This window comes from Rhinoraja longicauda, chromosome 20 (assembly GCF_053455715.1).
Source record: "Rhinoraja longicauda isolate Sanriku21f chromosome 20, sRhiLon1.1, whole genome shotgun sequence".
NCBI lineage: Eukaryota > Metazoa > Chordata > Chondrichthyes > Rajiformes > Arhynchobatidae > Rhinoraja > Rhinoraja longicauda.
The window spans coordinates 3947969-3975544 of record NC_135972.1 but is presented as its reverse complement, the minus strand read 5'-3'; the positions used below and the strand labels follow the sequence as shown (position 1 = coordinate 3975544).

General features: G+C 50.9%; 1 protein-coding gene across 2 annotated transcripts in view; it reads right to left on the bottom strand.

Annotated features, from left to right (window-relative positions):
• Positions 1 to 27576, bottom strand: part of LOC144603505 (DENN domain-containing protein 2A) — an 86298-nt gene that overhangs the window by 12544 nt on the left and 46178 nt on the right. Inside the window, exons 3-14 of one of the 2 annotated variants that reach the window (XM_078416774.1) lie at positions 25361 to 26566; positions 22950 to 23101; positions 21946 to 22094; positions 20603 to 20803; positions 19841 to 19934; positions 18376 to 18426; positions 14269 to 14456; positions 12684 to 12793; positions 10183 to 10252; positions 10009 to 10086; positions 8270 to 8410; positions 5838 to 5986 (exon numbers count right to left, since the gene is read on the bottom strand). In XM_078416774.1, the coding sequence (XP_078272900.1) occupies positions 5838 to 5986; positions 8270 to 8410; positions 10009 to 10086; positions 10183 to 10252; positions 12684 to 12793; positions 14269 to 14456; positions 18376 to 18426; positions 19841 to 19934; positions 20603 to 20803; positions 21946 to 22094; positions 22950 to 23101; positions 25361 to 26566 (2589 nt within the window). The remainder of the gene's footprint in view (positions 1 to 5837; positions 5987 to 8269; positions 8411 to 10008; positions 10087 to 10182; positions 10253 to 12683; positions 12794 to 14268; positions 14457 to 18375; positions 18427 to 19840; positions 19935 to 20602; positions 20804 to 21945; positions 22095 to 22949; positions 23102 to 25360; positions 26567 to 27576) is intronic. The other variant, XM_078416776.1, reaches the window with a different exon arrangement.

Genomic DNA, 27576 nt, shown 5'->3' with positions numbered 1-27576 from the left:
CGATGGGCCTGCTGCCCTTCTGTTCCAGCCCACAGGTCTGTCACTTGCTTCATTGCGAGGCTGAGAGCCTATTTCCCTGCTCCGATCCATTCCCTACATTTTTTACATTCCGGTTTCAAACATTCCTCCTCTCTTTCAGAAATGTAGAAAATCATTTCTACAGATGTTACAGGAGGAATAACAGCTGCACGCTTTCACATTTTGTACAGAACCCTTCCGACCGGCACGGGGTTAAAACTGAGGTGAGAAGAAACCTTTTTCACCCAGAGAGTTGTGAATTTGTGGAATTCTCTGCCACAGAGGGCAGTGGAGGCCAACTCACTGGATAAATTTAAAAGAGAGTTAGATAGAGCTCTGGGGGGCTAGTGGAATCAAGGGATATGGGGAGAAGGCAGGCACGGGTTACTGATTGTGGATGATCAGCCATGATCACAATGAATGGCGGTGTTGGCTGGAAGGGCCAAATGGCCTCCTCCTGCACCTATGTTTCTAAATGGAGTCACTTTAAAGCCAATCCTTCACATCCGATTGAGACTCAGGATGAGGTGTGAGGTGTGACTAATCTCTGGCGGGGCTAGTCACCGATTTGTGGGATTTTGAGGTAAAGGTCACAAAGCGTTGATGGCTCCTCCATGGGGCAGTGCAAGGCCGAGATGGGATCAGTTGCTTTAGACGTGTGTACAATGGGTCTCATTAAAAGCTGACTGCAATGAGCATGTGGACAATTACGTCACCATTCAAGGGGAACTAATTTGATTTGAGAATGTTTATAGTGCACAATGAGAACAGATTACAACTTTACATTTTCAAGGCGTGTTCTAATTCCGAAGAACACCATGTTCCACGAATCCCGTTGCCTCTACACTGGGTTCAGTGCTGTTTAGTTTGGTTTAGTTTAGAGAAACGGCATGGAAACAGGCCCTTCGGCCCGCCGAGTCCATGCCGACCATCGATCGCCTGAAGAATGGTTCCGACCCGAAACGTCACCTACTCCAGAGATACTGCCTGTCCCGCTGAGTTACCCCAGCATTTTGTGTCTGTCCCCTTCACACTAGTTCTACGTTATCCCTCCTTCCCATCCACTCCCCTCACACACTAGGGGGCAATTCACAGAGGGGCCAATTAATCTACAAACTGGCACGCCTTTGGGATGTGGGAGGAGACCGGAGCACCCGGAGGAAACCCACGCGGTCACGGGGAGAACGTGCAAACTCCACACACAGACAGCACCGAGGTCAGGATTGAACCCGGGTCTCTGGTGCTGTGAGGAAGCAGCTCTACCCGCTGCTCCATTGTGACGTTCTTCATTTTCTTATTGGGCCTGATATTTTCATCGTTCCTTATTCCTTGCCTCCATCCTCAATTTGATGTGCAGAAGAGAGAGCACTCAGGAAAATCAACGGCTTCACTTTCAATGGTCAATCAACTGTTTATCAGTCTGAAAACAGCTCCCGAAACAAAACACCACCTCTCCAACTTCAGAGATGCTGCCTGACCGGCTGCGTTACTCCAGCACTCTGTGAAACGTCACCTATCCACGTTCTCCAGAGATGCTGCCTGACCCGCTGAGTTACTCCAGCACTCTGTGAAACGTCACCTATCCACGTTCTCCACAGATGCTGCCTGACCCGCTGAGTTACTCCAGCACTCTGTGAAACGTCACCTATCCACGTTCTCCACAGATGCTGCCTGACCCGCTGAGTTACTCCAGCACTCTGTGAAACGTCACCTATTCACGTTCTCCACAGATGCTGCCTGACCCGCTGAGTTACTCCAGCACTCTGTGAAACGTCACCTATCCACGTTCTCCACAGATGCTGCCTGACCCGCTGAGTTACTCCAGCACTCTGTGAAACGTCACCTATCCACGTTCTCCACAGATGCTGCCTGACCCGCTGAGTTACTCCAGCACTCTGTCTTTTTTTAATTGTAGTGAAACAATTGGTAGAAAAAATAATAACTAACCGTAGCAAGCTCGTGTTTAGTTTAGTTTAGAGGTACAGTGCGGAAACAGGCCCTTCAGCCCACCGAGTCCGTGCTGACCAGCGATCCCCACACACTAGCACTGTCCTACACACACTAGGGACAATTTACAATCTTTACAGAAGCCAATTAACCTACAAACCTGCAGGTCTTTGGAGTGTGGGAGGAAACCGAAGCACCCCGAGAAAACCCACGCGGTCACGGGGAGAACGTACAAACTCCGTACAGGCAGCACCCGTAGTCGGGATCGAACCCGGGTCTCTGGCGCTGTGAGGCAGCAACTCTACCGCTGTGCTGCCCTGTTTGGGGAGAGTGGAGCAGTGTATCTCTGAACAACACACATTGCTGCTGAGTTATTGTTGCTGTAAAGCGCTGGTGATGCTGTGCAGCCCACATCCCTGCCCCGTTTCACTACAATCACGTGTTCCTGGTTCATTAATGCCCTTTTTCCACCTGGCCCGCTACAAGGCTTTAACTGGGTGGGGTGGTTTTTCTCTCTGCCCCTTGCGCTGAAAGCTGTTTATCTTCCCGAATGCTCTTCCTTCTGCAAATCAAACTCGCTTAAAATCTGAAAGAGAAAGCAGTATTTCAACGTCAGGCTGTGTCCCAGTGGTGTGGGCCTGCTGATCGCTCTGCTTTCTGGTGCCCTAGAAGGTAACTTGCACGGAGGGATTGTTATCGTGAGTTTTGTTTCCCTCAGGCGGCTGCCAGCCAGATTGGAGCAGCGTAGCCCCTTATAGAGTAAAGTGACACCCATTTGTAAAGAAGCTCTCTGGAGTCTTGGCGAGGTTTCCGTGGCAACGCAACAAAACCCCCCATAATAACAGCATTCCTTCCAGGCTCTCTAAGAACTAACTTGAGTCTGGAATTTGTGACACATGGGTGATTATCGGTTAAAGTGATAGGAATAACTCACAGACTTTAGGTCCGTAAGTTAACAGTGCTTTATCATTCATTCGGTTTTAATTGGATATTTTATCCGTGCTTATATTTTCTTCATCCTCCAGAATATTTTTGTTTAAGATACCAGCTCTGGCCTTGAAAGATTTGGTTTCTGAAAAGAACAAGTAAATATATTCAAAGCTGGACACACAATGCTGGCGTAACTCAGGGGGCCAGGCAGCATCTCTGGAGAAAAGGAATGGGTGACGTTTACGGGTCGAGACCTTCCTTCCAACACAAGTAAACATATTCCTTCATTTTAGACACTTATCACCCTAATCCAGAGCCATTCTGTTTGGTAAACACAACAACCATTCAAGGAACATCAAACCAGGGTAGTTGGTGTGACAACAAGGCCCAAAACTAAACCCATTGTCCTGATTATTAGTGTAGAGATACAGCATGGAAACAGGCCCTTCAGCCCTCCAAGACCACACAAACCATCGATCACCCATTCACACTTGTCCTAGAGATAGACACAAAGCACTGGGGTACCTCAGCAACATCTCTGGAGAAAAAGGATGGGCGGCATTTCGGGTCGGGACTGATGTATGAAGAAGGGCCCCGATCAGAAACATCACCCATCCTTTTTCTCCAGAGATGCTGCCTGACCCGCTGAGTTACTCCAGCACTCTGTGAAACGTCACCTGCCCATGTTCTCCACAGATGCTGCCTGACCCGCTGAGTTACTCCAGCACTCTGTGAAACGTCACCTGCCCATGTTCTCCCGAGATGCTGCCTGACCCACTGAGTTACTCCAGCACTCTGTGTCTATCTTTGGTATAAACCAACATCTGCTGTTCTTTGTTTCCACACTAGTTCTACGTTATCCCACTTTCTCATACACTTTACAGAGGGGCCAATCAACCTACAAACCCGCACGTCTTTGGGATGTGGGAGGAAACCGGAGCACCCGGAGGAAACCCACGCGATCACAGGGAGAACGTGCAAACTCCACACACCGAGGTCAGGATTGAACCGCGGGTCTCTGGCGCTGTGAGGCAGCGGCTCCACCCGCTGCACCACTGTGCCGCCCCTCAGCCAAGGGCAATGGTTCCTTTAGGCTGCAATGCTAAGAATCTGGAGGCACATTTACACAACATGGGATTGGCCATTTGGATGAGATGAGAAGTCACTTGTTCACCAGGTTGATTGGGTGGTGGTGGGGGCAGATTGGGCAGAGGCATTGAAGAGGCTTTTAGATAGGCACATGCATATGGAGGGGTATGGACTATGTGCAAGCACAGAGCACTTTAACTTGGCACAGACATTGCGGGCTGTTCCTGCCCCCTAGAGCCCTGTGTTATGTCTGAATTAGGAACGATTCATTTAAAGTTCATGTTGAAGGTGAGGAATCTTCTATGACCTGGAAAGGCTGCAACCCTCAGTGCATCTTATCCACTGATGGCTGAGTGTTGGACCAGCTTTAGATTGTGAGACGGCGTGCAGGATTAGCCTGAGTGCTCAGGGTGGTTACGTCTACCCTGGCAGACAGGCTGGCAGTCGACCAGACGGTGTGTTCCTGGTTCGTTCAGTCCTGTATTCTCCTGATTGCTCCAGCAACTGAAACAAGAGCCCTGGGTACAAACTATAAACTATAATTATAAACTATAAACTCCAGGCACTGACTGCAGCAGCGTTGAAGGTCAGGGGGCCGCACTTTAAAAGGACTAGTCATAGCACGGTGGCGCAGCGGTAGAGTTGCTGCCTTACAGCGCCAGAGACCCGGGTTCCATCCTGACTACGGGTGCTGTCTGTGCGGAGTTTGTACGTTCTCCCTGTGACCTGCGTGGGTTTTCTCCGAGATCTTCGGTTTCCTCCCACGCTCCAAAGACGTACAGGTTTGAAGGTTAATTGGCTTGGTGAATGTGTAAATTGTCCCTAGTGTGTGTAGGATAGTGTTAGTGTGTGGGGATCACTGGGCGGCACGGACTCGGTGGGCCAAAGGGCCTGCTTCCGCGCTGCATCTCTAAACTAAACTAAACTGAAGCAAGCCAGGCAGAGGCACACTGGGGGCTGAGCCGCCATCTTGTTCCTCACTCACAGAGAAGATGCTAAAGTGCCTCTGTCGGAAACTATTTAGCATCGACCGGTTGAATCCCAGAGGGACAAACAAGTGGGCTGCAGTTGTCCACGTGTCCAAGTGTTAATGACTTTACCACACGAAGGTGAGACGAGGCAGCTGCAGTTTTGAAGAATGGAACGCACTAAATAATTGACACAAATAACCCGACTAACACACTGGAATCAAACACAGTTCCAGAGTAACTCAGCGGCTCAGGCAGCATCTCTGGAGGGGATCGATAGGCCACGTTTCATGCTGGAACCTTCGTCAGACCAATGATCTTGCATTTGGAAAGGCACGAAGTAACCAGGAACAGTAAACACTGGTCATTTAAGGGAAGGCCCTTTGTGAGTAGTTTGACCAAATCCTTTCGGTAGGTTACAAAGGCAGGTCAACAAGGAAGTAATCTGCCCTCTAGTATTTGATTTCTAGTTTAGAGATACAGCACAGAAAGAGGCCCTTCGGCCCACCGAGTCCATGCCGACTAGCGAGCCCTGCACACTAACATTGCCTTACACACACCAGGGACAATTTCACACTTGCAACAAGCCAATTAACCTACAAACCTGTGCATCTTTGGAGTTGGGAGGAAACCGGAGCACCAGGAGGAAACCCACGTGGTCGCGGGGAGAACGTGCAATCTCCATACAGAAAGCACCCTTGGTCAGGATGGAACCCGGGTCTCTGGCGCCGTGAGGCAGCAACTTTAGCGCTGCGCCACCGTGCCGCCCACTAAATCCTGCTTTCTCACAGTCAGGGGAAGACAGTTGTTCACCGATCGCAGAATCTCATCCCAGCTTCCTTGTGTCCAGCAGATATCCTTGTAAACAGTGGCAGTATTACTCACCTGAGCTTATCTGCTGTGAAGATCACCCTCCTCTCCAGCAGAAGGGAAGCAAAGACTTTAATCAGCTGGCGGATAGTCAGTGAGGAAAAGAGGCACTCAAAGTCCACGTGCTCCAGCCGAGAGTCCAGAGGCCGACACAGCTGGATCACCTGGAGATTAGAGGAAGGCATCAGTCATGGGTCCAGTCAGCGTGATCTCCCTCCCCCCATCACCAGCTGTACAGTGACTACTTCAACCTGCGGCACAGCCAGGAATTAGTGTAAGAAAAAACTGCAGATGCTGGTCTAAATCGAAGGTAGACACTAAATGCTGGAGCAACCCAGCGGGTCAGGCAGCATCTTGGGAGAGAAGGAATGGGTGACGTTTCGGGTCGAGACCCTTCACCCATTCCTTCTCTCCTGAGATGCTGCCTGACCCGCTGAGTTGCTCCAGCATTTAGTGTCTACGGCCAGCAATGACCTCTTCATTCACAAATCCAACAGGTCTTGCAAGGGTCAAGGGGCAAGAGTGTTTTATTCTCATGTCTCAGATAGAACAATGAAATTCTTACTTTAGACTTTGGAGATGCAGCGCGTAAACAGGCCCTTCGGCCCACCGAGTCTGTGCCGACCAGCGATCCTCCCCGTACACCGGTACTGCCTGACACACACTAGGGACAATTTTACCGAAGCCAATTAACCTACAAACCTGTACGTCCTTGGACAGTGGGAGGAAACCGGAGCACCCGGAGAAAACCTGCAGGTCACGGGGCGAACGTACAAACTCCGTACGGACAGCACCCGTAGTCAGGATCGAACCCGGGTCATGAATCAAAAGTGATAGGAGAAGAATTAGGCCATTCGGCCCATCAGGTCTACTCCGCCATTCAAACGTGGCTAATCCATCTCTCCCTCCTAACCCCGTTCTCCTGCCTTCTCCCCATAACCTCTGACACCCGCACTAATCAAGTATCTATCTATCTCTGCCTTAAATATATCCACTGACTTGGCCTCCACAGCTGTCTGTGGCAATGCCGTTGTGAGGCACTGCGCCACTGTGCCGACCCTCACGTTTCTCTACTTGAGGATCCCGGCATCAACATTAGAGCAAAATACCTGTAACTTCAACGGTTTTTGAAAGTGGCTCTTGGGCCTCGTAAAAATGAAGAAAGTCCTGCCAATAATTTGAAATAGAAATCTCGAATTAACATGTTACTTGGGCAGCACAGTGGTGCAGCAGGTAGTGCCAGTGGGTAGTGCCATGTTACTGACCCAGATCCTAACCTGACCTCGGGGCGCTGTCTGTGCGGAATTTGCATGTTCTCCCTGTGACTGCGTGGGTTTTCTCCGGGTGCTCCGGTTTCCTCCCACATCACAAAGACGTGCGGGTTTGTAGGTTAATTGGCCCCTCTGTAAATCACCCCTAGTGTGCAGGGAGTGGATGAGAAAGTAGGATAACATGGAACTAGTGTGAGTGGGTGATCCATGGTCGGCGTGGACCCGGTGGGCTGAGGGGCCTGTTTCTTCCCTCTATCTTTTAATCAACATCAATCAAAAAATCTGAAATAAAAGTGGTAGGAAACTTCATTCTGAAAATGAAACTGCAATTTGGGGAGAGGAGAGCGGGGGACTTTCCAAGTTGCAAAACAAGTGGCATCTTATTAGTTGCCTGAACGATGCCATAACTGATATTAACTCCATTGATAGTCTCTTGCTCAGAGTTGGTGAATCAAGGACCAGAGGACATAGGTTTATGGTGAAGGGGAAAAGATTTGATAGGAATCTGAGGGGTAACTTTTTTCACACAAAGGATAGTGGGTGTATGGAACAAGCTGCCGGTGGAGGTAGTTGAGGCTGGGACTATCCCAGCGTTTAAGAAACAGTTAGACAGGTACATGGATAGGGCAGGTTTGGAGGGATATGGGCCAAATGCGGGCAGGTGGGACTAGTGTAGCTGGGACATGTTGGGCAGTGTGGGCAAGTTGGGCTGAAGGGCCTGTTTCCACACTGTATCACTCTATGACTAGTATAGCTGGGACATGTTGGGCGGTGTGGGCAAGTTGGGCCGAAGGGCCTGTTTCCACACTGTATCACTCTATGACTGGTGTAGCTGGGACATGTTGGCCGGTGTGGGCAAGTTGGGCCGAAGGGCCTGTTTCCACACTGTATCACTCTATGACTGGTGTAGCTGGGACATTGTTGGCCGGTGTGGGCAAGTTGGACTGAAGGGCCTGTTTCCACACTGTATCACTCTCTGACTCAATAATCCCAGTAGAATTGAAGGTTGGGCCCATCACATGGACAAAGCCATTCTATCTGGTTTGCCTCTGGACTGACGTACAGTTTCACCACTGCAACCCCTCAGGACTTTGTTAAATATGGAAGAGCGTCGTTATTCTTGGCCAACGTAAGCAGCTGAGTGAAGAACAGGTGAGGTGACTGGAGTCCCCGTACCTCGTTGCCTGATCCAGGGAGGAAGTTTCTAACGGTGATGGTTCGGCCCGGGGCTGGGAACGGGGCCTCCATGATGCTCCTCATGAACGGCTGCACCAGGGCGGGAGAGATCACCCTCCGCTTCTCCACCTCATCCAGGATCTGCAGAGCGATGTCGAGATACAGAAACCGGTCAGTCCGATTACACGCCATGGAAACATTCACCCCATCTACTCATGTTCACAGGTTCCAGGAGCAGAATTAGGCCACTCGACCCATCAAGTCTACCCCGCCATTCAATCATGGCTGATCTATCTCTCCCTCCTAACCCCATTCTCCTGCCTTCTCCCCATAACCCCTGACACCCGCACTAATCAAGAATCTATCGATCTCTGCCTTAAAAATATCCACTGACTTGGCCTCAACAGCCTTCTGTGGCAAAGAATCCCACAGATTCACCACCCTCTGACCAAGGAAATCCCTCCTCATCTCCTTTTTAAAGGCACGTAATTTTATTCTGAGGCTGTGCCCTCTGGTCCTAGACTCTCCTACTAGTGGAAACATCCTCCCCACATCCACACTATCCAGGCCCAATATTGATTAACATTGGCTAGGGAGCGCTGTGCAGAATACCAGTGGATAGTTCAGATGAACCACCGTGATCACTGGGTCCAGGCTGACATGAAGCCAAGTGTAGTCATTGTTATCCCATTTTACTTCATACTTAGATATGTAGGAAATACACAATTAGAGAAGGCATTGAGATACCAGTAAAACAGAATGAGCACATTGTCCTTATTTTGTCATAGAACGTAGAACTGTGGAGCATAGGCCATTCACTCCACAATGATGGCAAGAGAAACTAATCTAAAGAAGGGTCTTGACCCAAAACGCCACCCATTCCTTCTCTCCAGAGATGCTGCCTGTCCCGCTGAGTTACTCCAGCTTTTTGTGTCTATCTTCAGTTTAATCCAGCATCTGCAGTTCCTTCTTCCACAAACTAATCTCCTCTGTTTGTCTGTACATGATCTATAACCCTCCATTATCCATGTGCCTGTCCAAAAGCTTCTTAAACACCACGACCATATCTGCCTTCACCCCCCCTGGCAGCATGTTCCAGGCCCCACCACCCTCTGTGTAAGTAACTTGCCCCAGCACATCTATCTATACATTACTAAAACTCTCATCTTGTATATTTGTTCCCGAAATACATCCAAAACGGTACACGATAGCGCAACAATTCTGGGCCCACCTTACTCACCATTCGCCTGTGGTCTCGATTGATGAAGTTTTCTTACATTTTAAAAGCAATTAACTTAATAAACTTCAATAAATGCCCCCCCCCCTCCCCCCGCTGGGAGGACCGCCGCCCGACCGGTGCCCCACGCCTGACCTTCCTCCCATGGTGCAGCGCGGCAGCATAGGGTCAAACAAGATGGCCGTCGCCGTCGAGCTGCTGCTGCAGGAGAGGTTTGCACCCAACGGGTCCACGGCTCGCTCTGGCCGCCCGGGGCCGAGGTGAGTGGCTCCCCCTCCCCCTCCCCCTCCCCCCTCGCCCCTCGCCCCTCGCCCGCCCACGGGTCGTCAGTTGGGGGAGGGTTGCCGGGCGCGCAGGAGAGGTTTGGACCCAACGGGATCCACGCTGCACTAGTCGTCTCCTTTAAACGTTGCCCCCCCTCACCATCTACTGATTCAGTTTCTCAACCCGAGGACATTCCAATCAGGTAACTCTTGGTCGGCATTGCCCAGTGTGTGTGTACCTTGGAGAACAGGTTGAAACAGCCCAGACGACTGACAATGCAGTAAACCTCGGGCAGGCGTTTCCCCTTCCCAGTGGGCTAAAAGGGGGAAAGAAAAGATAAGACCATTTACAATCTCGCCGACCCACTCCCCACCACAGTAATGTTTGCCGCCATGCCTGGCGATGAACCTACCAGCAAGCGTCGACAATATCCAAACCTCCGGCTCCCATCCTCACCAGTCAACACAAAGGAGAAGGTTTCACTGTGAGGGCCAGAGACGATGACGGTTAGTTAAAGGCTTGCAAGGTGTTGCAAATCATTACACTAGGAAACACAATGCACAAGGTGAACACAGGCAAGGACTTGAGCAACAAAGTAGTGCAACAGGAATAGTGCGGACACTAACTGATCCAAGACCCATCAAGCTGGAAGTTCACGACTCCACACTGATCCATGAAGCCTGTAGCATTCAACATCACGTTGCATGCCCGAGGCTCAATACTGAAAGGGGTTTCGTTTAGAAACAGTGCCGGGGCGGCATGGTGGTGCAGCGGTAGAGTTGCTGGAGACCTGGGTTCAATCCTGACAATGGGTGCTGTCTGCACGGAGTTTGTACGTTCTCCCTATAACCGTGTGGGTTTTCTCCGGGTGCTCCGGTTTCCTCCCACATTTCAAAGACGTGCAAGTTGGCAGATTAATTAGCTTTGATTAAAAAAAGTGTCCCTGGTGTGTCGGATAGTGCTGGATATCGGTGATTGCTGGTCGGCGTGGACTTGGTGGGCTGAGGGGGACTGTCTCCACACTGTATCTCGACACTAAACTATACATACAGCACAGAAACATACCCCTCGACCCAGCCAGCCCACGCTGCCCATCGATCACCCGTTCACACATGCCAGCCCACTTTCCCATCCACTCCCAACGCACTCGGGGCAACATTGCAGAGGAGAATTAACCGAAAAACCTGGGATGTGGGAAGAAACCGGAGCACCCGGAGAAAACCCACATGGTCACAGGGAGAACGTGCAAACTCCACACACACGCACGCACGCACGCACGCACGCACGCACGCACGCACGCACGCACGCACGCACGCACGCACGCACGCACACACACACACACACACACACACACACACACACACACACACACACCACCCGAGGGCAGGATTGAATCTTTCTAGAGATGAGATGCTGAACCAACTGTCTGACGGGTCAATGAATAAAACTGCACGATTCTCTTCAAAGCGTTTGAGATTTTCTACTCTCCCATCCAAGCATTACCCCTCGACCGAAACAGCTGGAAGAGATTGTCTCGCTATTTATAAAACCACATCAATTGTTTGCAGTCTTTATTTATGAGACAACAGATAATACGCTCCAAATGTGCAACATTGGTTGTGAAATACTCTGGGATGTTACGCCAGGCTATCCACAGTCCTGCAAGGACATGTTCTCCTCTTCACCATGTGCTGGTGTAGACACAAATGGCCGCCACACAAACTTCCTCTGTTACATTTAACGCATGTTGTTTAAAGATTGAGTTCTCATGTAATATTGAAGTGATTTACAAAGCCAAAGCAGAGCAAGCAGATGAAAATTTGCAAAAATATTAAAGCATTAATTGAAGATTAAGATGAGTGATACAGCGTGGAAACAGGCCTTTCAGCCCAACTTTCCCACACCGCCCAACATGTCCCAGCTACACTAGTCATAGAGTGATACAGTGTGGAAACAGGCCCTTCGGCCCAACATGCTCACGCTGCCCAACATGTCCCAGCTACACCAGTCCCACCTGCCTGCGTTTGGTCCATATTCCTCCACACCTGTCCTGTCCATGTACCTGTCTAATTGTTTCTTAAAAGTTGGGATAGTCCCAGCCTCAACTACCTCCTTGAGCATATACACCCTTACATACACGGGTGTATATGCTCCATACACCCACCACTGTATGTGTGAACAAGTTACCCCTCAGATTCCTCATCCAGGAAGCATTCTGGTAAACCTCTTCTGCAGCCTCTCCAAAGCCTCCACATCCGTGCTGTAAAGAGGGCGACCAGAACTGCACGCAATACTCCAAATGTGGCCTGACCAATACAATACAATAGACAATAGACAATAGGTGCAGGAGGAGGCCATTCGGCCCTTTGAGCAAGCACCACCATTCAATGTGATCATGGCTGATCATTCTCAATCAGTACTCCGTTCCTGCCTTCTCCCCATACCCCCTGACTCCGCTATCCTTAAGAGCTCTATCTAGCTCTCTCTTGAATGCATTCAGAGAATTGGCCTCCACTGCCTTCTGAGGCAGAGAATTCCACAGATTCACAACTCTCTGACTGAAAAGGTTTTTCCTCATCTCAGTTCTAAATGGCCTACCCCTTATTCTTAAACCGTGGCCCCTGGTTCTGGACTCCCCCAACATTGGGAACATGTTTCCTGCCTCTAACGTGTCCAACCCCTTAATAATCTTATACGTTTCGATAAGATCTCCTCTCATCCTTCTAAATTCCAGTGTATAATCAAGCTGCATCATGACCTGCACACTCCTGTACTCAATGCCCTGACCTCTGAAGTCAGGTTTACCATACTCCTTCTCCACCACTCTATCTACTTGTGTTGCCACTTTCAAGGAACTGTGGAGTTGGGAGCGTATAAGCTGTGGTTAAATATAAGCTGTGAAGTTGTACATACCTGGGAAATTCAGAAACAGGAACCCAGTCCTTGGCATCAGGGAAGCAGAACTGCGGGATGACTTTTAACTGGTCTTCAGTTTCCCGCATAAACTTGAATGGTTTATCCAGCTGAACGAGAGAGAGGGAGAAAAAGCATGAGGTGCTGTGCAATGCTCAGTGCCCACACCATGCACACACAGGGTCTGCTTAATACCACAACACACATTATATACACAGCTGCACATACACATACACATATATATAAACGTATGCGCACACACACACACACACAAATAAACACGTGCGCACACACACATACAAATAAACATGTGCACACACATATACATGCTCACACACACATACATGCACGTACACACCCACATATACACACACACACACATGAACGCGCACACGCACATATACACATGCACAAACATGTGCGCACACATATACATGCGCACACACACACATATACACGTGAACTCACACATACACACACACATATACACGTGCGCACACACACATATACACACGTGCACACACACACACATGCACGCACACAAACATACACACACTCGCACATATACTCGCACACACACACATATACACACACATATAAATGTGCTCACACACACGCACACATATACACACACGCTCACACACACACACACACACACACACATGCTCGCGCACACACACACACATATACACACACATATAAATGTGCTCACACACACGCACACATATACACACACGCTCACACACACACACACACACACACATGCTCGCGCACACACGCACACATAAACGCGCATATAAACGCACATGTGAATCTTCGGTGCACAAATGCTGAATATTTAATCTCGCTTTTGTGAAATACTCTCAACCCAAATTGTTCCTGCCACTGAGAAATATTATATTGCCCTTTTGGAAAAACAAAGGATCATTTTGTATCTGAAACCACAAGATGCATATCAATAAAATTAAATCAGAAAACCCTCCCAGACATTTTAGATCCATGAATAATATCAACAGCTGCTTGTTGACATTGCTATTGTAGGCTTTTTAGTCTCTTCTCTGAAGACACAAGGCAGATATTTATAAGCACACTTGATACTTTTGCAGTCACAGGAGGTTTTTTTAAAAAGAGATACAGCATCAAAATAGGCCCTTCGGCCCACGGAGACCATGCCGGCCATCGATCGCCCGTTCACTATAGTTCAATGTTATCCCACTTTCCCATCCACTCCCTGCACACTAGGGGGGGGGCAATTTACAAGGTCAATTAACTACAAACCTGCATACCTTTGGGATGTGGGAGGAAACCAGAGCACCCGGAGGAAACCCACGCGGTCACAGGGAGAACGTGCAAACTCCACACACACAGCACCCGTGGTGAGGATGGAACCCGGGTCTCTGGTGCTGTGAGGCAGTGGCTCTACCAGCTACGTAGGAAAGTGTTGTTGAGATTACATACGATTGTGCGGCAAGGAAACGGTCCAATGGCCGACACCAGTACCTACTGCTTACACTGAAGGTTTCAAGGACTACAAGTCGACGGGGAAAGGGGATGATTCTTCCTCTCAGTTTGAGCAACTTCCTACCTTCAGAGGGAACTGCTGGGTGACTTCTGGCAGGTACACGCTGCTGCCCTTCCTCATGTGGAGAGCCACCACCACAAAGAACTCAAACAGCTGCCGCTCCTGGAACTCGATGAGGTCCCGCTCTAGCGTCCGGTAGCGGCTCTTCTGTCTGAGCAAGGACTTGACCAACTCCAGGCGCTGGCTGTGAGCTGCAGGAGGAGGAGGCAGAGGTAAGCTCACACATTCTGTATCCTGGGCATAGCCCCTGGTGTGTTTAGTACCGGAGCACAGGGTGATCGCTGATCTGTGCAGTCTCGGTGGGCCAATGGTCCTGTTTCCACGCTGTATGTCTACGGACACTGCACAGAAACTGGCCCCTCAGCCATTACGCCCACACCGACCATCGATCTCCCAGTCACACACGTTCTATGTCACCCGACTTTCCCATCCACTCCCTGCACACAACGTGCCATTCACAGAGCGCCAATTAACCGACAGACCCGCACGTCTTTGTGATGTGGGAGGAAACCGGAGCACCCGGAGAAACCCACACAGTCATAGGAGAACATGCAAACTCCACACAGACAGCACCCGAGGTCAGGATGGAACCCGGGTCTCTGGCGCTGTGAGGCAGCAGCTCTACCCGCTGCGTTACTGTGCCGCCTAACGCACGGTGTCCACAAAATAACAAAGTATTTGCATTTAAAAAACAGAAATCACAAAACATGTCATAGAGTCATAGAGTGATACAGTGTGGAAGCAGGCCCTTCAGCCCAACTTGCCCACACCGCCCAACATGTCCCAGCTACACTAGTCATAGAGTGATACAGTGTGGAAGCAGGCCCTTCAGCCCAACTTGCCCACACCGCCCAACATGTCCCAGCTACACTAGTCATAGAGTGATACAGTGTGGAAACAGGCCCTTCAGCCCAACTTGCCCACACTGCCCAACATGTCCCAGCTACACTAGTCCCACCTGCCTGCGCTTGGTCCATACCCCTCCAAACCTGTCCTATCCATGTACCTGTCTAACTGTTTCTTAAACTATGGGATAGTCCCAGCCTCAACTACCTCCTCTGGCAGCTCGTTCCATACACCCACCATTTATAACTTATAATTATAACTTACAGTAACTTATAATTAACTGATAATAATAATACTGCTTGACTGGCAATGCAGATAACAGCAAATACTCGTACACAGAGCACAATTTGTGTGCAATAAACCTTCTTCAAGTTTATTGCATTGCACAGGGTCATGTGTGTGTGTTAATGTGGATTAATGTGGTGATGAGCATATAAATCTTATGTTTTCACATTTTTTATTGTGCACATATAACGTGACACTTAATGCTGGAAAGTGGTGTCACAATCCAGGTCTCCCTGACCATACATTGCCAGACCTCTGGAAACAAAGGTCCTCGTTTGCTTTACATGCACTGATGATACGTGCAGGAGTAGGCCATTTGGCCCTTCGAGCCAGCACCGCCATTCAATTTGATCATGGCTGATCATCCACAATCAGTACCCCGTTCCTGCTTTCTCCCCATATCCCTTGATTCCGTTAGCCCTAAGAACTAAATCTAACTCTCTCTTGAAAACATCCAGTGAATTGGCCTCCACTGCCTTCTGTGGCCGAGAATTCCACAGATTCACAACTCTCTGGGTGAAGTTGTTTTTCCTCATCTCAGTACTACCCCTTATTCTTAAACTGTGACCCCTGGTTCTGGACTGCCCCAACATGGGGAACATTTTTCCTGCATTATTTTCTCATTCAGCCTGAGCACCACATTGTATGGTGTCTTATGCTTCCAATTATTGCAGCAGGCATGCTTTCAGCCACAGCCTATAGTTGAAAGTGAGAAAACTGAATATTCACTGAAACCACATAGAAAGCTTCAAATGTGTCCTTTGCTGAATCAAGGAATGACTGTGCCAAACAAAATTAATATTAGTCATATTTTCCCTGCATTATTATTGATATAGTTCCATCCTGACCACGGGTGCTGTCTGTGTGGAGTTTGCAAGTGTTTCCCGTGACTGTGTGGGTTTCTCTGGGTGCTCCGATTTCCTCCCACTGTGTGGAGTTTGTACGTTCTCCCAGTGACCTGCGTGGGTTTTCTCCAGGATCTTCGGTTTCCTCCCACACTCCAAAGGCGTACAGGTATGTAGGATAATTGGCTTGGTATAAGTGTAAAATGTCCCCAGCGTGTGTAGGCTAGTGTTAATGTGCGGGGATCGCCGGTCGGCGCGGACTCGGTGGGCCGAAGGGCCTGTTTCCGCGCTGTATCTCTAAAACTAAATTAAAATAGACAGTGACTAAAAGGACAGAGCTTTAAATCGACAATCCAAAGCCAAGAAGTGAGTGTAGTTCAGGAGAGCATTCTTCCCTGAGGCTATCAAGCTGTACAACTCCTTGCCCTTCTGCCACAGGGTGGACTGACTCCCTCCACCCCCCCCCACCTTCCCCTCCGTCTCCCCCCCTCCCTCCCTCCCTCCTACCTCCCCTCCCCCCTCCCTCCCTCCCTCCCTCCCTCCCCTCCCTCCCTCCCTCCCTCCCTCCCTCCCTCCCTCCCTCCCTCCCTCCCTCCCTCCCTCCCTCCCTCCCTCCCTCCCTCCCTCCCTCCCTCCCTCCCTCCCTCCCTCCCTCCCTCCCTCCCTCCCTCCCTCCCTCCCTCCCTCCCTCCCTCCCTCCCTCCCTCCCCTCCCCCCCTCCCTCCCCTCCCCCCTCCCCCCCCATCCTCCCCCCCTCCCCCCTCCCTCCCCTCCCCCCCCCTCCCTCCCTCCCCTCTCCCCCCTCCCCAATCTTTGTACATCCACGGGAGTTTAGAAGGATGAGAGGGGATGTAGAGACGTAAAAAAATTATAAAAGGACCGAACAAGCTAGATGCAGGAAAAAAAAATCCCAATGTTGGGGGAGTCCAGATCCAGGGGCCACACAGTCTAAGAATAAAGGGGGGCCATTCAAAACTGAGGTGAGAAAAAACTTTTTTACCCAGAGAGTTGTGAATTTGTGGAATTCTCTGCCACAGAAGATAAGATCTCCTCTCATCCTTCTAAATTCCAGTGTATACAAGCCTAGCCGCTCCAGTCTTTCAACATATGACAGTCCCACCATTCCGGGAATTGACCTAGTAAACCTACGCTGCACGCCCTCAATAGCAAGAATGTCCTTCCTCAAATTTGGAGACCAAAACTGCACACAGTACTCCAGGTGCAGTCTCACTAGGGCCCTGTTCAACTGCAGAAGGACCTCTTTGCTCCTATACTCGATTCCTCTTGTCATGAAGGCCAATATGCCATTAGCTTTCTTCACTGCCTGCTGTACCTGCATGCTTCCTTCCAGTGACATCCTCTCCACATCCAGACTATCCAGGCCCAATATTGATAAACATTGGCCAGGGAGCGTTGTGCAGAATACCCGTGGATAGTTCAGATGAACCACCATGGTGACTAGGACCAGGCTGACATGAATCCAAGTGTAGTCATTGTTATCCAATTTTACTTCATGTGTAGGACATACACAGGCAGTGAAGGCTTTGGGATAACATTGAAACATTAGAGTCACTGTAGTGACACAAAGGTGGGCGTGGGAGGAGAGGAGAGGGGCGTGGGTTGGGGGGAACTGCTCCAGTACACTGAGCGTGCGGGCCGGCCAGACCTTGAATAATGGCGGAGCGTGCATGTGTATTACAAGCAAAAACCACGTCACTATGCAGCTGCACACGTGACAGATAACGCACCATCGAAGCGCTGACAGAGAGCGTGCGTTTAGAAACACTGCGTGGAAACAGGCTCTTCGGCCCACCGGGTCCGCGCCGACCAGCGATCCTCCCACACTAACACTATCCTTCACCCACTAGGGACACCTTTTACATTTACCGAGCCAATTTACCTAAAAACCTGCACGTCTTTGGAGTGTGGGAGGAAACCGAAGATCTCGGAGAAAACCCACGCAGGTCACGGGGAGAACGTACAAACTCCGTACAGATGGCACCCATAGTCGGGATGGAACCCGGGTCTCCGGCGCTGCATTCGCTGTAAGGCGGCAACTCTACCGCTGCGCCACCGTGACCGCCCAACACAGAGGGAGGTTAATAGCCGTCACCTTCCAGCAGAGTTCACTCACCTTTAAGCTTCTCTTCCGTCTCGCTGTCTGTCTCACTGTTCTCATCTGTAACTGAACAGACATTAATAGTTCCTCCCAATAAACATCAGCAACTTGGTGCATTAGAGCCTCTGTACAATAATGTTCACTGTTCAATTGTAAATGCAATGACTCCATGCGGCTGTGAACAAGACCTGGAGTGGATCGCTGTCGTATGTAGGACCCGGTGGTTTGTGGCCTGCAGGGGGTAGCCAGCCGCCAGTCTGGAAGGGTGGGGAGCCAGTCTAGCCGCCGCTGCCGCTGCTGCTCGTCGCCCGAAGACCAGACAGACAGCGGGACTGGACGGAATGGGAGGGGAGCGAGACCGTGAGGAGAGGAGAGGGGATCATGGAGGTGTGGGCTGTGGGAGGCTCCCCACAACGCTGGATGGGAGAGGAGAGGGGCGCGGGATCGCTGAACGATCCACACGTCCAAGGAAGGTGACGGTAGGAGGCCCTGCAGCAGCCTGGGGCTCGCCTCGACCAGGCTCTGCTCACAACAACTGGAGCCTGGACTCGGCTGGGAAAATAGCGTCTAAACATGGCCCCTCCTGCACGTGGCCTCAGTGGACTATTTCTGTACAACTACTAATTGGGATGTGCTTCGGTATAGCAATAACATGGACTGTTTGTACGAGAAGAATTTCACTGTGTGTTTGCACTTCACACATGTGACAATAAAACGCCATTGAACAATGACTAGAGGATAACAATCAAGGCATCCAGGTCACCGGGTGGCGCCACCAGCAGTGGTTGCCTCGCCAACATTCTGTCTGTCCTTTCATTTTTTGTTATTTTTAGTATGTGTTAAAGAGTATGTTTTAGTGTTCCTTGGTTTGTTTTATGTAGGGGGAGGGGCGGGGCGGGGGTGTTGGTGGAAACACTTTTTTCCAATCTCTTAGCACGGCGGAGATGCAATTTGTTTTCCGTATCGTATCTGTCCGCACTGCGGCCTAACATCGTGGAGTTGGTCCTTTCCTGGAGACCGGCCAGGCGCTCAGCGCCGCGGGAGTCTTCGGGACTTTAACATCGCGGAGCTTGCGATCCCTTTGCCGGGGATCGAGGCTCCAACCGCGGGGCCTGTGGACTTTAACATTGTGAAGCCCGCGGTCTCTGGTACGAAGAGGCCGACTCGGGAGCTCCGTGCCGAGGAGAGAGTTTCAACCGCCCCGACGCGAGAGTTTCGATCACCCCCACACCCCGAGTTTGATCGCCCCGACTGCGGATGATCTGACAGCTACGACCGCTGGAGAACAAAATGGAAGTAGATTGAACTTTATTGCCTTCCATCACAGTGAGGAACGTGGAATCCACTGTGATGAATGTTTTATGGGGTGTGTGTCTTGTTGCTTTTCACTTAGTATGGCTGTAACTCCAATTTCACTGTACCTTGACTGGTACACGTGACAATAACCTGACCTTGGACAACAATCATAGCCCAACGTTACCTCTGCCAGCGCTGGCCTCTGAAGACTGGGTGATACGCCTCAGCTTCTTCCTCCCTCTCTTGGACTCGTAGATCGCGTTGATCTTCAAAACCACCTGCAGAAGATAACTGTGAGCATCTCAACATAGAAACATAGAGAATAGGTGCAGGAGGAGGCCAATGAATCAGCCTTTCTTTGTGATCATGGCTGATCATCCACAATCAGTGACCCGTGCCTGCCTTCTCCCCATATCCCTCGATTCCGCTAGTCCCTAGAGCTCTATCTAACTCTCTTAAATTCATCCAGTGAATTGGCCTCCACTGCCCTCTGTGCTGGAGAATTCCACAAATTCACAACTCTGGGTGAAAAAGTTTTTTTTCACCTCAGTTTAAAATGGCCTCCCCTTTATTCTTAGACTGTGTGTGGTCCCTGGTTCTGGACTCCCCCAACATTGGGAACATTTTTCCTGCATCTAGCTTGTCCAGTCCTTTTATAATTTCATACGTTTCTATCAGATCTCCTCTCATCCTTCTAAACTCCAGTGAATACAAGCCCAGTCTTTCCAATCTTTCCTCATATGACAGTCCCGCCATCCCGGAGATTAACCCCGTGAACCTACGCTGCACTGCCTCAAACTTGGAGACCAAAACTGCTCACAATACTCCAGATACCTGGGCTCACCTGGGCCCTGTACAACTGCAGAAGGACCTCTTTACTCCTATAAGGATTTCCTTTTACTCTTTACTCCTATAAGGATCCCCTGTGGTGAGGGGGGATACAGACCTTTGGGATCTTTTTCCTGCATTTGACAGGCTGTGAGTCTCCGGCCAAACTCAGAGTGTCGTCGGGGCTGCTCGGCGTGGAGGGTGGACTGGCTTTGGACGGTGAGCTAATGCCATCTTTGCTGATTTTCCGGATGTCCAACAGTTTGAAACTCCTCCGCTCCGAGGAGTGGCGGAAGATGGAGGGAGTCTTCAAAAGCAGCTGCGGAGAGAGGGCAGGACTCCAGATTAACCGGCAAACACGCCAGCGACCTCTGGGTCAGTTTAGAGATGCAGCGTGGAAACAGGCCCTTCAGCCCACTGGGTCCACACCGACCAGCGATCACCCACCCACACTGGTTCTATCTCGTCCACTCCCCACACACTACGGGCATTTGTAGAGGGCACCTCTTTGGAGTGTGGGAGGGAACCGGAGCACCCGGAGGAAACCCACGTGGTCACAGAGAGAACGTGCAAACTCCACACACAGACAGCATCCCGAGGACAGGATCGGATCAGGGTCTCTGACCAATGCTACAACACATCATGCATCATCCCGGAAACAGCCCTATTTATCAAAGCCCATCTGAAGTGAAGGGAAGAGGTGCTGGGCAGAGGCTCGTCCATTTTAATGAGCAAGTCTTCACCATTTCACAACGCTGATCCCAGCTGACCTGCTAGTCTAGTTTTTATGTGTTTGAGACAGACACAGAGTGCTGGAGTAACTCAGCGGGACAGGCAGCATCGCTGGAGAACATGAATGGCCAATGTTTCTGGTACGGACCCTTCTTCAGACCCCAACCCAAATCTATCCATGTTCTCCAAAGATGCTGCCTGACCCGCTGAGTTACTCCAGCACTCTATGAAACGTCACCTATCCATGTTCTCCACAGATGCTGCCTGACCCGCTGAGTTACTCCAGCTCTCTGTGAAACGTCACCTATCCATGTTCCCCAGAGATGCTGCCTGACCCGCTGAGTTACTCCAGCACTCTGTGAAACGTCACCTATCCATGTTCCCCAGAGATGCTGCCTGACCCGCTGAGTTACTCCAGCACTCTGTGAAACGTCACCTATCCATGTTCTCCACAGATGCTGCCTGACCCGCTGAGTTACTCCAGCATGCCGTGCCTTTCTTTGGGAACTAGGCTAGTTCCGTGTATGCAGTTCAGCAATTTGCATGAGACGCAAGGAACTGCAGGTGCTGGTTTACAACAAAACAAGACACAAAATGCTGGAGTAACTCAGCGTTTCAGGAAGCATCTCTGGAGAGCATGGACAGTTGATGTTTCGGAGATCCCCTGGCATGTTTTGTCAGCCGGTGCCTGTAGTCGCTGGTGTTGTGGGTCTACAGTGAAGGCCTTACCTTTGTAGGCGTGTCAGGTCTGGTTTCAGATGGAGACCCTGGTTTAGGAGTGGAGCAGCCCGAGGAAGGATGAGCTGGCAGGGACTGTTTCCCCAGCGAGTGCCTTTCTGCCGACTCGATGTCTTCATAAGGATTCTCCTTGGGAACATCTGTAACAGCAATAAAAATAATAGCAGCAAATACGCCATCCTAGCCACCACTCGCGTTCCATCCTGACCTTGGGCGCTGTCAGTGTGGAGTTTGCACGTTCTCCCTGGGACCACGTGGGTTTTCTCCGAGTGCTCGGGCTTCCTCCCACACTCCAAAGACGTGCAGGTTTGTAGGTTAATTGACTTCGGTAACACTGTAAATTTTCCCTAGTGCGTGTAGGATAGTGGCAATGTGCGGAGATCGCTGGTCGGCACGGACTCGGTGGGCCGAAGGGCCTGTTTCCATGCTGTAACTCTAAAGTCTGAAGTTAGTGTGGGAATGGGAATGAGGAGGGAAGCCATTCCAAATCTTTGATACGGGATATTTTATCCAGAATCATAACACCAGGTTCCCAACAAGAGACCTGTACATTAATGAACTGGATAGAGTGGAGGTGGAGAGACCAGAGTCAAGACTAGAGTTAGGAGTGTTTAATGGTCATAGACATTCTTACTTGCAGTAGCACAACACAATATGTTTCCACTAGTGGGAGAGTCTAGGACCAGAGGCCACAGCCTCAGAATAACAGGACGTACCTTCAGAAAGGAGACAAGGAGGAATTTATTCCGTCAGAGGGCGGTGAATCTGTGGAATTCATTGCCACAGACGGCTGTGGAGGCCAAGTCAGTGGGTGGAGATTGACAAGTTCTTGATTAGTACGGGTGTCAGGGGTTACGGGGAGAAGGCAGGAGAGTGGGGTTGAGAGGGAGAGATAGATGAGCCGTGATTGAATGGCGGAGCAGACTCGATGGGCCGAATGGCCTCATTCTGCTCCTGTCACTTATGAAAGGGGGTCACAGATTCTGGCGCCTTACCCAAGATATCCTCGTATATGTTTTCTTCTGATAAAGCACAGTTGAGTGCCAGCTTCGACTGAGCGTACCAGTCCGCCTGCCCTCCTCTGCACACATCCGGAGACTGGAGCTTTTGAAGGTCTTTTACATCCTCAAATTCAAAAGATTTCCGACTGTATCAACAAAAGCAGATGACAGATTTAATTCACCTCTCCAGTCAATGTCCAACCCGGTAATGAATTAGGATTAGTGTTCTTGAGCAAAATACTCAGTGCCGGGGATACAGTACTCAGTGGGTCAGGCAGCATCTGGGTAACGAGTGGACAGGTGACGTTTCGAGTCGGGACCTTCTTTCAAAGTCATCAGTCTCTCTCAGGAAAGGTCCCAACCTGAACCATCGTCTGTCAGTCTAAAGTAGGTCCCGACCCGAAACGTCACCTGTCCATTTCCTTCCGCAGATGCTGCCTGACCAACTGAGTTCCTCCAGCACTTGTGTGGGAAGGAACTGCAGATGCTGGTTTACACCGAAGATAGACATAAGGTGCTGGAGAAACTCAGCGGGAAACCCTTGATCAGATAAAGAGTCTCGACCCAAAGCGACCCATGATGGTTCCCCATGACCTCACTATCACTAACCCCTCTCAACACAGAAGTTAGAACCAAGGGTTACAAAAAAAGGCAAAGTGCTGGAGTAACTCAGCGGATCAGGCACCATCTGTGGAGAACATGGATGGGTGACATTTCACAGAGTGCTGGAGTAACTCAGCGGGTCAGGCAGCATCTGTGGAGAACACGGATAGGTGACGTTTCACAGAGTGCTGGAGTAACTCAGCGGGTCAGGCAGCATCTGTGGAGAACATGGATGGGTGACGTTTCACAGAGTGCTGGAGTAACTCAGCGGGTCAGGCAGCATCTGTGGAGAACACGGATAGGTGACGTTTCACAGAGTGCTGGAGTAACTCAGCGGGTCAGGCAGCATCTGTGGAGAACACGGATAGGTGACGTTTCACAGAGTGCTGGAGTAACTCAGCGGGTCAGGCAGCATCTGTGGAGAACATGGACTGGCACAAGAGGGGCGGCACAGTGGCGCAGCGGTAGAGTTGCTGTCTCAGCGCCAGTGGCCCGGGTTCCATCCCGACTACAGGTGCTGTCCATACACAGTTTATCAGTTCTCGTGGGTTTTCTCTAGGATCCTCCCACACTCCAAAGATGTGCAGGTCTGTAGGTTAGTTGGGTTCAGTAAGAATTGTAAACTGTCCCTTGTGTGTGGGATAGTGCGAGTGTACGGGGTGGCCACTGGTCGGCGCGGACTGGCTGGGCTGAAGGACCTGTTTCTACACTGCAATCTGTTTCAGTCTGAAGCAGGGTCTTGACCAGAAACATTGGCTATCCGTGCTGCCCACAGATGCTGCCTGACCTGCTGACTTACCCCCAGCACCTTGTGTCGTTTTCTCAAGTTGATAAGTGATAGGAGCAGAATGAGGCCATTCGGCCCATCAGGTCTACTCTGCCATTCAATCGCGGCTGATCTATCTCTCCCCCTCAACCCCATTCTCCTGCCTTCTCCCTGTAACCCCTGTTACCCAAACTAATCAAGAATCTATCTATCTGTGCGTTAACAAATATCCACTGAGTTACACAATAGGTGCAGGAGGAGGCCATTCGGCCCTTTGAGCCAGCACCACCATTCAATGTGATCATGGCTGATCATTCTCAATCAGTACCCCGTTCCTGCCTTCTCCCCATACCCCCTGACTCCACTATCCTTAAGAGCTCTATCTAGCTCTCTCTTGAATGCATTCAGAGAATTGCCCTCCACTGCCTTCTGAGGCAGAGAATTCCACAGATTTACAACTCTCTGACTGAAAAAGGTTTTCCTCATCTCCGTTCTAAATGGCCTACCCCTTATTCATTGGGAACATGTTTCCTGCCTCTAACGTGTCCAACCCCTTAATAATCTTATATGTTTCGATAAGATCCCCTCTCATCCTTCTAAATTCCAGTGTATACAAGCCTAGCCACTCCAGTCTTTCAACATACGACAGTCCCGCCATTCTGAGAATTAATCTAGTAAACCTACGCTGCACGCCCACAATAGCAAAAATATCCTTCCTCAAATTTGGAGACCAAAACTGCACACAGTACTCCAGGTGCGGTCTCACTAGGGCCCTGTACAACTGCAGAAGGACCTCTTTGCTCCTATGCTCAACTCCCCTTGTTATGAAGGCCAACATTCCATTGGCTTTCTTCACTGCCTGCTGTACCTGCATGCTTCTTTTCAGTGACTGATGCACTAGGACACCCAGATCTCGTTGTACGTCCCCTGTTCCTAACTTGACACCATTCAGATAATAGCAGCTCAGAGTTGACCTCCACAGCCGCCTATGGCAATGAGTTCCACAGACAGACAGAGACAGGGGACGTTTGCTTACCGGTTGTCTTTGCAGCTGAGCCTTGGCCTGCCGCTGAGGGGAGCGGTGGTGCCGGTGGGTGGGGGTGAGAGGGGCAGGGGTGGTGGGATGACGGGCAGAGCTGGCAGCTGCCGCGTACTCCTCCTCATCACACACGGGCCGCCCAGCTTCTCGCTGCCGTACTCAAAGGTGCGCCTGGGCTTGGGCACCGGGTTGACCAGCAGCTCCTGCTCTAGGGGAGCCGGCTCCGTGTACAGCTCCTCCACGTTCCTGATCTTGCAGCTGGCCCAGCTACTCTTGGGCTTGTCCACCGTGCCGAAGATGGGCTCGCTGGCCTCCGAGTCGGAGTTGGACTGGATGTGCTTGCGCTTCAGCTCCGAGCTGCAGCTGCCGTCCTGCTTGTCCTTGGCCGGGGGGCTACCCTGAACGGCCGGTGGCTGGTGCAGCCTCTGGGAGGTGTAGTAATCTCCGGGCAGTTTGAGGTGGGCCGTGGCAGGCTCATCCTTGGCCTTCTCCTCCAGCTTCTTGATGTGCTTCAGCACTGTGCTTCTCTCCTGGGCCAGGCTCAGCGTGGGGGCAAACTTCGTGCAAGCAGCTTCTAGAACCTTCTCACAAACCTGTAGCACGGCGTCTGACTTGGCCACCTCCCTCTCCTTGCCCCCCAGCAGCCTGCTCTCCGTCTCCAAGGTCCTCGTCACCTTCTCACTCACTCTGTACTCGTTCTCTTTCCCCGCGTCCTTGCTTTCCAGATCCCAACCATTGCCAGCTTTCCCTTCACCCTTCTTCACCGCCATTCCCTCCACCAGGGTGACCAGGTCGGGCTTGCCGTCAGCTTCCTTGCTTTCCTTGTTCACCGCTTTGTCTTTCTCCGTTGGAAGCAGCGCATCCTTCTTCCCCTCCCATTCCCAGATCTTCTCCTTGATGCTTGGGTTGCGAGCGATGGCGCCAGGTTTATTGGGAGTGCAGCTTTGCCTTGGAGAGTTCTTCAATGGTTTGGGCTCACGGTCTGAGCTGCTGGTGGGTGGGTTGATGGTGGGTTTCCGGGTCAGCATGGTCCTGGGGCTGGGCTTTGCCATGCAGCTGTTGCTTGGCTTCAGAGGGCACTTCACGTCCGCACCGGTCAGCGTCTTCGGCGCAGAGTTCAGCCTTTGGTGAACGACACGCTCAGGGTCAGCTCTCAACCGCTCCTCCACAACCAGGACAAACTTCTCACCACCGGCTTTCCCTCTGCAAGGTGAAGAGAACCGTTAGCATCGCACAACAAAATGGAGTCATGTTTAGTTTAGTTTAGAGACGCAGCGCGGAAACAGGCCCTTCTGCCCATCGAGTCCGCACTGCCCAGCGGTCCCCACACACCAACACTATCCCACACACACAGGGGGCAAGTTACAATTACACCACAGCCTGAAGCAGGGTCTCGACCCAAAACCTCACCCAGTCCTTCTCTCCAGAGATGCTGCCTGTCCCGCTGAGTTACTCCAGCACATTGTGTCTATCTTCGCTTTGAATCAGCATCTGCAGTTCCTTCCTACACAACCTACAAACCTGCACGTCTTTGGAGTGTGGGGTGGAACCGGAGCACCCGGAGAAAACCCACGCAGGTGACGGGGAGAAGGTGCAGACAGCACGGTGGTCGGGATTGAACCCGGGGTCTGTGAGGCAGCAACTCTACCGCTGCACCACTGTGCTGTCCCAACAGTCGGGCGCTGATAGGACTGCCCGATATAACCGAGTGAGGGTCTGGTCCCCGTCTCCGTCAGTGGCCAGGCACTGGGTCACACCCCCTGGACCCCCGTCACTGAGACCCCAGTGGGACCTCTCTCACAGCAAGGAGCGCTGCGGCACCAGGAGGCCGCTCGGCCCCACCTTGTCCGGCACGGCCGAGGAGACGGCAATAACTGCTCAGTACAATGGTGGCACACGTGCCTGCACCCGCGTTATCAGATGCAAACATGAATTTCACCCTGTAATGTTTAATCGCACGTGTGACAACAAATATCCATTGAACTGTTGATCAGATATCCATATTCACTGGAGTTTAGAAGGATGAGCGGGGATCTTATAGAAACGTATAAAATTATTAAAGGACCGGACAAGCTCCCATGTTCCCAATGTTGGGGGAGTCCAGAACCAGGGGCCACACAGTTTAAGAATAAAGGGGAGGCCATTTAAAACTGAGGTGAGAAAAAAACGTTTTCACCCAGAGAGTTGTGAATTTGTGGAATTCTCTGCCACAG